At 37.7% G+C, this 12,748-nt stretch overlaps 1 protein-coding gene across 3 annotated transcripts in view; it reads right to left on the bottom strand.

The window, feature by feature from the left end:
- AATF (apoptosis antagonizing transcription factor) overlaps nt 1-12,748 on the bottom strand; it is a 98,991-nt gene that overhangs the window by 20,577 nt on the left and 65,666 nt on the right. For all 3 annotated transcript variants that reach the window (XM_029211920.1, XM_029211919.1, XM_029211921.1), the window contains exon 11: nt 4,964-5,035. In XM_029211920.1, the coding sequence (XP_029067753.1) occupies nt 4,964-5,035 (72 nt within the window). The remainder of the gene's footprint in view (nt 1-4,963; nt 5,036-12,748) is intronic.

Genomic DNA, 12,748 nt, shown 5'->3' with positions numbered 1-12,748 from the left:
ATAAACATGTGCAGAGTTTGGTGTACACTGTTTCAGAGCTTCTTATTTTTTTTAGTGACACTTAGTATGAATGCATCCTCATGGCAGGAAATTAGAGCAAAACAGAAGTATGAGAAACAAAAAAAGGTGGAAATCTCCCTTTGCCCCTTCCTCCTCCCAGTTCCTTCCCTGTAAACATTTTAAATATTACTGATGTGTAACACATCCATACATACGTATACATACACAGCTGTTTAATATTTATTTTAAAAACATAAATGGATATTACATAAATGGATGTTTCTTTTTCTAGTTAACAAAATAACCTGGAGATCTTTCCATGACAGTATAATATATTTTTTTGTAAGGCACCACTTTTTCTTCGATCGTACATGTTTATTTACTCAAAAGTAGGATTATGATATAGTATTCTGTAGCCTACTTATTACATTAAACATTATGCTAATACGTACAGCTCCACTTCCTCCTTTAACAGTTGCTTATAACTTCAGTGAATGATTTTCTGTGATTTATTTTAACTAGTTCCCTATTGATGGTCATTTGGATTGTTTCTTATTTTTCCCCATTATAAACAATGTTGCAATAAAGATCCTTGATACAAAAATATTTGCTAACTTGCTATTTCCTTAGGTCTCCTTAGGTCAACTCCTAGAAGTGAGATTTCTCTGGGTCAACAGATACATTTACATTTAAAATTTTGAAAAACATTGCCAAATAGCCCTCCAAAATGATTTTGCCATTTATATTCCTAACAACAGTAAATGAAAGCGTCTGTTTCCTCACACCATCGACATTAGTGATTATCACTCTTTTAATGTTTTCCAATTTAATAAGAAAAAAATGAAATCTCATTATTTTAATATTCATTTATTTGATTAATGAGATTGACAGTCTTTATATTTTTGGCCATTTGCGATTTTTCTTTTATGATCTCTTAAGTTTGCTTGTTGACATGCTTTTTACCCATTATTTTTATTGGGATATTCTTAGAGATCTGTAAAAACTCTTTCCATAGCATTCTTACACAGTAATGTTACACTGAACTTTTTCTTCCCAGTTTGTCATTTATTTATAACTTTGTTTTTGGTATCTTTTTCACTGTGACTCTTATGTAGTCATGGCTACTAGTACTTTCCCCGTGGCTTCTGGCCTTCGTGTCGTGCTTACAAAGCCTTTCTCTACTTCAAAATCATAAAGAATTCTCTATTCATATACGCACACCAAGGATGACATATCTGTAACTTTGTTCTACTCTACCATAGATACAACTATAAAAATGGGTTGAATTTTCCCAGAAGTTTACCTTCAATAAATCTATATCATTGTTTAAAAAAAAAAAAAAAAAGAATGATATATCTGTAACTTATCAAAAGCAGAACTATTCACTTGGAGAAAAGTATCGATAGTATGCACTGATGCTGAAATGAAAGTTTCCCATTCCTCAATATTTTGTGGTGTACAAAGTGAGAAACCAAATAGAACAGTGCTAGATTATTTCCAGTTATGGAATTACCTAAACAAAAAACAAAACAGGCCAAGCTATGACGGCCTCCTTCTTAAGATACAGTTTTAAAAAAAAAGATACTACCTAACACTACCTACGGACCCTGGAATATTTGCTACCAGAAGCAGAAAGAGCTAATACTCACTTACTCTGCCTATAGTTAGTCTGGCCTATTCAGACTCTGGAGCACGAGCAGTAACGTGGATGTCTGCCTCTGTGTCCTTAAGAAACACAATGCAAAGGGAGTGTACTTGGTAAAAACAAATGCTCAGTTCTCCAGCTGTAACACTTTTATTAAATTCCGTGTTACAAAGTGGCTAAACCAGCGGGAGAACAATGCTGATAATTAGCAACGTCTACAAGGGATAGCTTTTCCCCCCACAAACACCAAATGCCACACTGTTACCCAGCAAACACATTCCCAACCCCTCCTCCCTTGCCTGCTCTACCTGAAGTGGCAACATAACAGAGTTATGGCCAATGAGATATGAGAAGTTGTTTTTGGAGGGCATTCTGATAAAAGAAAATCAGTATGGCTGACACCACTCCTTTCCTCTTCTTCCTGCCTGGAATGCATACTCGACGGCTAAAGCTGCAGCAACCATCTTGCAACCACAGGGGGAAGACCAAGGTATGTTGGCCTTAATACTACTGAGAAGGGAAAAACCATTGCCAGTAATTACCTGCCACCCCTAGGATTATTCTGTCAGAAAAATAAACTCCCATTTGCTTATACCTCTGTAGTCATATTTTATGTTTCTTGCAGACCAAGCCCAACATAATCCTAAATAATAAAGTCGTTTTCAAATAAACTTTATGTCTAGCATATAGCAGATCCTTAAAAACTATGAGTGAATAAACAAGATTCTGGGAAACAAAGTGTCCGGGGGTATCAGGTGATTCAAGAAAAATCCCAGCTAGGAATGACAATAGATTTCTAAATGATCTAGTAGTACTATATTCAAAAGATACCACCAATACTTAAACTAGATTTCACTTTATGCCTGGGATAATAATGTTACCTTAATGGATTTTAGTTTTTAAGTGCCTAGTTTTCCTTTTCTATTGAAGTAATTTTTTCATGTCATCCTGACAGAGAACCTAAGAAGCATTCATTTTACTCTATTATTTTTTTAATTCATTTTTTTCTCTTGCCTTTATTTATTTATTTACTTATTTATTGGCTGCGCTGGGTCTTCGTTGCTGCACACGGGCTTTCTCTAGTTGCGGCAAGTGGGGGCTACTCTTCGTTGCGTTGCACGGGCTTCTCATTGTGGTGGTTTCTCGGTGGCTTCTCTTTTTTTTTTTTAAACATCTTTATTGGGGTACAATTGCTTTACAATGGTGTAGTCAGTGGCTTCTCTTGTTGCGGAGCATGGGCTCTAGGCGCACAGGCCTCAGTAGTTGCAGTATGCGGGCTCAGTAGTTGCAGCACGTGGGCCCTAGAGGGCATGGGCTTCAGTAGTTGTGGTGCGTGGGCTCAGTAGTTGCGGCGCGTGGGCTCAGTAGTTGCGGCGCATGGGCTCTAGGACTCACAGGCTTCAGTAGTTGTGGAGCGGGGGCTCAGCAGTTGTGGCTCTTGGGCTCTAGAGCACAGGCTCAGTAGCTGTGGTGCACGGGCTTAGTTGCTCTGTGGCATGTAGGATCTTCCTGGACCAGGGCTCAAACCTGTGTCCCCTGCATTGGCAGGCGGATTCTTAACCACTGCACCACCAGGGAAGTCCCTCACTCTATTATTTTTAAAAACAGGTCAGACCCAGAGATAAATGGAAAAACAAACAAACAAAACCCAGCCAGACAAAGGCATTCATTTGCAAAGCACAGGAGAGCGCAGGAAGTCACAAAGATGTGCCTATAAATGGACTCAGCGCCACCTGTAAGCTAGTTTGTACTCAAAGCACTGAACAAATGCAAACAAAAAATTGATAATCATTGTGTTCAACTGAACTTGCACATCTACTACTTTTCAAGCAAGGGTGGAAATCTGATGGGGTTTATTAGCAAACTAAATACTCTCAAATAAAAAGGTTGAATGTAGCTTGAGGGATAAAGCTGGCAAAACCCACATGTGCCTACATTGTGACCAATAATTTCACTTGGTGAAGCCTTATGTTTTAAAATGTCTACCACAGCATTACAACAATGATAATTAAACACAATTTAAATTTCCAACAATTAGTGAATGGCTAAATAGGTAATATTATAAAAATATTACACAGTCGCTTAAATTTTTGAATAATTTTAATGACATGAAATGGTCACAGTATACAAAATATTTAAAGAAAAAATCACAATACAGAATATAATTCTATATTGTTGAATATAATTTTAATTATATAAAAAGAAAAACAAGAACATACTAAAAGGGGACTCAAAGACTGAAATGAAATATTCTGAGATACTAAAAGTGGTTGTCTCCTATGTATGGGTATGTGTATATACACACATTTCCTACCTCTATACGCTGAGAGAGCCTATGAACAATGACACCCAGAACAATGAGCACCCCAGCACCCAGACCTTAGGTTCTAAAAACCACGATTCACTAAAAAGAGTAAGGACTCCTTGGAGAAAGACTGACTCCAGGGCTGGAACAGAGAAAATAGAAGATGAACACCTTGCTGTGATGGAAAGTAAGGAAGCACTCAAGGAATAACTGGGGACATCTCAAAAAGATGCAAGCCAGATTGAAGGGGCTTCTGTTAACCTGAGACAATTTTAAATCAAAATAAATAATGACAGTAACGGATCATAATTAATTGAATAAAATAGTAGAGCATGAATCCATACTGATATAAATGAATAAATAAATGCTAAATAAATCAAGGAGAAGGAATATGGATAAATAATATTATAAAAATATTATGATGTAGTAGAATGCCAACTAATAAATACAGAAGGAATGATTCTTTAAAAAGTTGTTATCTCCGAATTGAGTACACATATACATTTTGTTCTGTACACATTTCTATCTTGTTTCAGCTTTGTAAGATGAGCACGTACTTCTTTTGTAAAAGTACTCAAAATAAAAAAAACCTCAACAGCAGCCTGAACAAACACAACATAATGTACATCTCTAGAGCAATCTCTAGACCCATTTTTAAAAGGAGAACATATGCATAAAACCCCCAAACACATGAAGCAAGTGTGTGTGCTGTCCTAACCCATCTGTCTAGAGAAGAGCTCCAATGTCCTAGGCAGGTGGCTAAAGTTAAAAACAAAACAAAACAGCAAAAACAAACAAAAAACCCACCAGAGGCAGCACTGAGATTTACGGGAATTTTGTTTTGGTCTTACAGTAATGATGGGAGTGAAGAGATGTGACGAGGACCCTTGCTATGATGCCAGTGACAAATGGTTCACTGATAAGAAGAAATGGAGAGGGCGACAGGCTGTAGAACAAGTCAATATCGGGCTGTCATGAAGCCATTTGAGACATATAATTAATCTATTACTCACCTGGCATCATCATTCATTGTGGTATGGTCAATAGGTGCCATGAAGCTCAGAAGCCTGCTAAGGACGTGAAACCTAATAAAGTAGGAAACAAACAGGCAGCAACATTAGTAACTATTAACCTAGAAAAGGAAATACACCCTACCAGGTAACAAACTCCAGAACTGATCACAGGTATATCTGGCTCCAGAGTGCAACAGGGAACAATTCATAGGCACGAACCACTCACGACCATAAAAATACTTTTTCCTTAAGACTACAGGAGAAAAGTGTGATAAAAGCACATTGTGAATGACAGTAGCTCAACAGAGCTCCAACGCCCAAAAAAAGAGTAGATACACCTGTGCCCTTGAGCAATCTACTAGCCCTTAAACATCACTCCAGACAAAGACAATGAGGAGGTGACTACCTCATCTTCCCTCCTCTACACACATCTTAACCATTTTTCAGTGTCATTAAAGCTACCTACTGGCAGTAGCACAGGTAGTGGCATAACATTCAAATGGAACACCTCACCACCACCATCACTCACTAGCTCCCTGAGTCAGAAAAGGCTTCTAGAATCACCTTCACTCACTAGCTCCACCAGGTCTTTCATTTCGCCCCCTTTTTTTTTTTTTTGGGCTGCATTGGGTCTTCGTTGCTGCATGCAGGCTTTCTCTAGTTGCGGCGAGCGGGGGCTACTCTTCGCTGCGGTGCGCAGGCTTCTTACTGCAGTGGCTTCTCTTGTTGCGAAGCACGGGCTCTAGGCGCGCGGGCTTCAGTAGTTGCAGCACACGGGCTCAGTAGTCGTGGCACATGGGCTTAGTTGCTCCGCGGCATGTGGGATCTTCCCGGAGCAGGGCTCAAACACGTGTCCCCTGCATTGGCAGGTGGATTCCTAACCACTGCGCCACCGGGGAAGCCCCTCGCCCATCTTCAAATGACACGCGCAACTGAGTACATAAGAAGTCTGATCCTTAGATCTTCAGTCAAGGTGTTACAGAAATTTAAGTTATGTCACCTCCATCTCCCACTAATAGAAAAAAAGGGTATTTTTGTACAAAGTGCTTTGAGATCCTCTGGTGAAGGGGGGGCTGAACAAATATTTGACCTTATACAGAAGAACTTACACCAAAGAGAATTCAAAGAAGGTATCCCTTTCTGATCATTATAAAAGGAGAAGCTGAAGGACAATATGCATAGTATATTGGTTGGCCAAAAAGTTCATCTGGGTTTTTCCATGTTATGGAAAACCAAATGAACTTTTAGCCCAGCCCAATAAAATTCTAACCAGAAAAGCCTGTTCTTGGGCAAAACATTATCCACAAAAAAATATGATATAAATATTTTCACATGTGTAATGTTTTACAGTTTTAAAAACATTTTTACACACATCAAAGAATTTCATTCTCTAGTACGCCACCAATATCCAAGCCTCCCAAATTGCATTCATTTTTTTAACAAATGAATTTAAAAGTATAATAGTGATGAGATTTTTCCCATTATAAGAGTAATACAAAAAGCATAATTCATTACAGAAAATTTAGAAAACAAACCAACTGAGCACACACAAAAATACATACATAGGGGCTTCCCTGGTGGCACAGTGGTTGGGAGTCCGCCTGCCGATGCAGGGGACACAGGTTTGTGCCCCGGTCTGGGAGGATCCTGCGTGCCGCGGAGCGGCTGGGCCCGTGAGCCATGGCCGCTGGGCCCGCGCGTCCGGGGCCTGTGCTCCACAACGGGAGAGGCCACAGCAGGGAGAGGCCCGCATACCGCAAAAAAATAAAAAAATAACATACATAGTTCTTCCACCTAGAGAAGACCTGTTATTAATATTTATTATTATTATTAGTTTGTTAATATTTTGGTTAATTATGTTCATTTTATATAGAAATCCATACACACACATAATTTCGTATCTTTTTTTTCACTTAGCATTGTATCTCAAAGCTATATACAAATTTCCAGGAATGGAAGTACCATAACTATATTTTCATATACTTGAACATTCATATTGCTTCCGATTCTTCACTTTTTATAAGATGCAACAAAATATCTGTTCACTATACATTTTTTAATGTCCGCTATCTCCTAATAATAAAAAATAATATATAATTTCAAATTCCGAAATGTATAGAGAGCTGACAAGTTCCCTGTAGTCCTATCCCCCAGAAATAATCACTGTTAATTAAATCACTGTTAATCATTGTTAAGTTTGTCTGTGGCATTCTCCATATATAAGACAAATATAAACTTTATATATTTTCACATAAAAATGAGACTGTAAGATACTTAATACTCTGCATTATGTTTTTTTCCACTTTGTCATATTCTATTCTTTTTCATAGTTATAGGATATTCTGTCGTGTCAATATAATTTATTAAACCTCCTACTGATAGGCATTATACAGCCTATTCCCTTTAAAAACCACATGAAACAGTGCGAAAGTGAAGACTTTTTAAAACTTTTTTAGAAATTAATTTTATTGACACATAGTTGATTTACAAAATTGTGTTAATTTCTGCTGCATAGCAAAGTGATTCAGTTACACACACACACACACACACACACACACACATTCCTATTCATATTCTTTTCCATTATGGTTTATCGCAGGATATTGAATATAATTCCCTGTGCTATACAGTAGGACCTTGTTGTTTATGCATTCTATATATACTAGTCTGCAACTGCTAATCCCAAACTCCCAGTCCATCCCTCCCCCACTGCCCCCCATCTGGCAACCACAAGTCTGTTCTCTATGTCTGTGTATCTGTTTCTGTTCTGTAGTTCATTTGTGTCATATTTAACATTCCACATATAAGAGATATCACATGGTATTTGTCTTTCTCTTTCTGACTTAGCTAAAGTGAAGATTCTTTTTTTTTTTTTTGCGGTACGCAGGCCTCTCACTGTTGTGGCCTCTCCCGTTGTGGAGCACAGGCTCTGGATGAGCAGGCTCAGCGGCCATGGCTCACGGGCCCAGCCGCTCCACGGCATGTGGGATCTTCCCGGACCGGAGCACGAACCCGTGTCCCCTACTTCGGCAGGCGGACTCTCAACCACTGTGCCACCAGGGAAGCCCGAAGATTCTTATATATAAATTATTGTATGTTTGTTCACACATTTCTATGGGATAAATTTTGAGATGTGGAATTGCTTTGCTGGTGAATCGAAAAGTATTCATATTTAAAATTGAAAAAGTAAGCTAAATGCCCTCCCAAAGGTTACGTTAATGTACAAGAATATAATTATTTACATAACCTTTTTATTTAAGTATAAAGTGTAAGTACAATTAATAAATATATTTTAATGTCTTTAGGCTTCGCCAAACTTCACTGTTCATCTGAAAAAATGAAAACTATTCTTGGCTGTGTCCAAATACAGGTTTAATTTACTGTCTAGACAAAGACTATGAACTATACCTTATAGTTGTGTTGTCCAATCCAGGAGTCACTGGCCACACGTGGCTACTGAGCACCTGAAATGTGCCAAACTGAGATGTGCTGCAGATTTTGAAAACTTGAGATGCAAAAAATGTAAAATATATCACTAATAATTTTTAAAACAATAAATTGTTGAAATAATATTTTTTATATATTGGGTTACGTGAAATATATTATTAAGTTCACTTGTTTCATTTTTTCCCCTTTTCAATTGTGGCTACTAGAACATTTAAAATTACGCAGGTAAAGACATTTTTATTGGATGGCACTGCTCTGTGGAATACCTTTACACTTTAGTAAAATATATTCAATAACTATTAGCTGCATGATGAAAGACAGGCTTTAAGAAGTAATCAGACTTAGTAATGTGTACTTAATACAATGCATTTTACCTAATCTCAGTGCTACTGAGGATGGATGCATGTTTTAGTATTAAAATACCTTTTACCAACCATACTAAGAAGAGATAAATATAATTTTGTTGCAGAAGAACAGACAAACACAAAACACAATATGACACCTCATTATTAAAGACCCGAGAGCTTCATTCATTTACATTATGAATTCTGCTTAAATCATGATCAAATCCACTTACAGATAATGCTGAGTAAAAGACTGATAATCAATAATTATAATTACTTCCCAAAACCAAAACATTTCTTTTTTATATAAGTTATTTTCCAGCATCCAACTAGCAAATTGCCACACCCAGTCTGACCAGGATGATGCCACTGACCTGCTACCATTTAAACTAAGGTTTCCACAAGGTGATGTTCATCTTTGCTAGGACATTTCTTCTCTCTCCAACCATATCACACAGAGCAAAGCTTGCTCACTGGTGGAATCTAGTACCAGTGATGAGAGTTGGCACATCCCACCAGCTCTTCTGGGGGTCTAATTTAAGGAAGTTATTTATGCTATTCTCATCTAGCCTGGGCCCCTTGTTAAATCCATCATGGCAGAATTCTAATGTAGCCAAGGTACCATTTTGGTGTCTGCAAAGGTCCTGGCCAGAGAAACAACTCAATAGCCACAGGTTAGAAGCATGGGCTCTGGAATCAGACCAATTAGCTCAAATCCAAGTTTGTGCTTGCTAGTTCTGTAACCTGGGCGAGCTACTCACCTTCCGAACTACTTTACGTGAATTAGCTAATTCAATCTGCATAACAATCCTATGAGATGTGCCTTTTATCATCATGCTAGGTTGACAGATGAGGAAACTGAAGCACAGAGATGTAAAGTATCTTGCCCAAGGTCTACAGGCCAGTAAGTGAAGTGTCAGATTTCAAACCAAGACAGCTAAGCATCAGAGCCTATGCCTTTTCTACCTCGGCACGTAAATTGCTTTGCAGTGCCCAACAGAGTTTTATAAATGTTAGTTGTTGCTATTGCTAACAAGATCACTCTGATTCTGACCACATCCCGCACACTGATGTTCACAAAGAGAGCCAGGTGAATACTGATGATAAAACTGCAAAACAATTCAAAGCACATGACCTTATTTATTACTTTTCTTTTTACTTCTTATTTGGCAGTAATTTTAGGCTTATAGAAAAGTTGCAAAAATAGTGCAGAGAACTCATGTATATCCTCACCTAGCTTCCTCTAATGTTAACAGCTTACACAAGTATAGTGTAATTATCAAAATTAGGAAATGAACATTGGTACAATACTATTAACTAAACCATAGACCTTATTCAAACTTCACCCATTTTTACCCTAGTGTCCTTTTTCTTTTCCAGGATCCAACCTAGGACCCCACATTGCACCTAACTGTGGTGTCTCCTTAAGTCTCCTCCAATCTGTGACAGGTGCTCAGGCTTCCTTATTTTTCAATGACTTGCTACAGTCTATAAAGTCCGAATTCTGAGCTTGACCACAATCTAGCGCTCACTTATTCATATAGCCTCATCTCCTGCCATTCCCCCACACTCAGTTTAAGTCTCTGCCAAAACAAATGCAGTTCCCAAAATGGACGTGTACACTCTCAGGTCTGTGTTTTGGCAAACATTATTCTTTGTGGCCTTTCCCTAGGCTAACTCTTCCTATCTGCTCACTTCACACTGTGAAGTGTGGATGCTGCAACTTACAGAAAGTCTTACCTGACAAGCGTGTTAATTTTACTGTTATAATCATCCAAAAACATGTCTACGAGGCACTACGGTAGACGGTTAAGGTTGGAACTGTCTTGAAAAAACAGTGCAATACTTGCCCTCAAGGGACACACAATTATAGCTACTTGCCCTAATAGTTTTTAAACTCATAAACATATGATAATGTAAAAAAGGCATTTTTGGCCACTCTCAGTTCTTTTGAAGAGCGTATATTTGCAACAGCAACGTCAACAGATAAACACAAGAAACCAAAGAAACTAACATTTTCGAATGCTTCCTACGTACCAGACATATTCACCTTGTTTTAATCCTCAAACCAAATCTATAAAGTAGGGATTAGTATCTCCACTTATTAAATGAGAAAAGTGAGGCTCAGAGAATAAAGAGCAACCAAAATCATAGAGCCAGACAGAGCCAGTCTCCTGATCTGAAATCCTGGGCTCCTCCCTCTAGAGAACATTTAAAGCCTCACAAAGCTATTAAATTAATTAATTAGAAGTACAGTTGAGCTACAATATTATTAGTTTCAGGTGTACAACACAGTGATTCAATATTTTTATAGATTATACTCCATCTAAAGTTATTATAAAATAATGGCTATATTCCCTGTGCTGTATAATATATACTTGCTCCTTATTTATTTTATATACAGTAGTTTGTGTCTCTTAATCCCATACCCTTATCTCGCCCCTCCCTCCTTCCCTCTCCCCACTGGTAAGCACTGGTTTGTTCTCTGTATCTGTAAGCCTGTTTCTGTTGTGTTAGGTACATTCGTTTGTTTCATTTTTTAGATTCCACATGCAAGTGATAACATAGAGTATTTGTCTTTCTCAAAGCTATAATTTTAAAAGCACCGTACTGGAGAAAAGTCTAATCTCAAAATTAAAGAACAGGTATTTAATCAGCCTGGTCAATTACAAAGTACTAGTAATAACATTCTTCTTTAAATCCTTCCGGGGGCGGGGGTGTACAGAAGAGACAGGCACAAAAGAGGCATGTATGTGAGTAAGTAAATGAACGTTCCAGGAGGAGACTGATCCAGTCTTGGAATAATAACAGCAATAATAAAGATAGGAATGATGGCAACAGACACGTATATAGTGCTTGCTGTGTCCCTGGCACTGTTCTAAAAGCTGTATATATACTTACTCATTTAAACCTCACAGCAACCCTACAAGTCTCGTACTATTATCATCCCCATTCTACAGATGAAGAAACTAGCACAGAGAGTTTAAGGGTCTTGCTCGGAGTAACTACTAGAGCGTCATATCCCAGACTGTCAAAGCTGGGATTCAAACTCAGGCAGTCAGGCTCTTGAGACCATGCCCTTAACCAGTACACTGAAAACAAACTTGGAGAAGTATGAAGACTTGGAAACTTCAACATATCAAAAAACATAAACAAATTATAACAATTTAACCTGAGATTTAAGAAAGTGGCTTTCAATCACAAGATGATGAAAAGCTACTTTGCACTTCTGCAAAGTTAAAGAAAAATAAGCATTTCCTGATGAGTTTTGTTAAATACTAAAACAGGTTAATTGAAGTAGTGAAATCTGCTGCTCTGAAGATATTTAAAAATGAGAGAGATCCACATTTGTCTAAAGGGAATTTAATGACAGGCAGGCTCTAATAAGGATGTGGGATTAGCTATCTGCCTAAAACTGTCCTAACACAATGAGTTTAACATTTTTTTTTCAGTGTGCACCTGAATTACAAGTAGTTCCTTTGACACTGAGGCCCTGTGAGAGTGATATTATGTAATATATAAAAATAGTTACAAGGAATCTAAGTCTGAAAGCATAGCAATGTCACTTCTACTCTTGCCCCATCTTTTGTCTCCATACTTTTAAGGCTCCTTCAAGGGCTCACAGGGTTGAGGGCTTTCCTACACTCAGAAATGTCTCTCTGTTCTCATACAAATTATATTCCTCATCTCATTTAAGCACAGTGTTAACATTCTCTGGAATCCTTCATTTTTACCTTTTTAGCATATTGCGTACATGTATGGCATCATGAAAATGGACCAATATAATTCTATGTCTAAACAAGACTCCAAAATACAATTTTTGTATTGTTCTAAAGAAATCATTTTTTAAAACTAAGGCAATTTCAACGATCTTGTCTTATTTCCTTATTATTTCTCTTTCAGGGAAATGCAAATATCATTTAACCCATCCATTCACAACAGTAGAACAAGAAGTAACTGAAACTATCTTTCCATTACAGAGTAAAAAAAAAAC

The sequence above is a fragment of the Monodon monoceros genome, unplaced genomic scaffold, assembly GCF_005190385.1.
Source record: "Monodon monoceros isolate NGI ecotype Baffin Bay Population unplaced genomic scaffold, NGI_Narwhal_1 Super_Scaffold_9, whole genome shotgun sequence".
Lineage (NCBI taxonomy): Eukaryota > Metazoa > Chordata > Mammalia > Artiodactyla > Monodontidae > Monodon > Monodon monoceros.
This window is presented reverse-complemented; position numbering and strand designations above follow the sequence as displayed.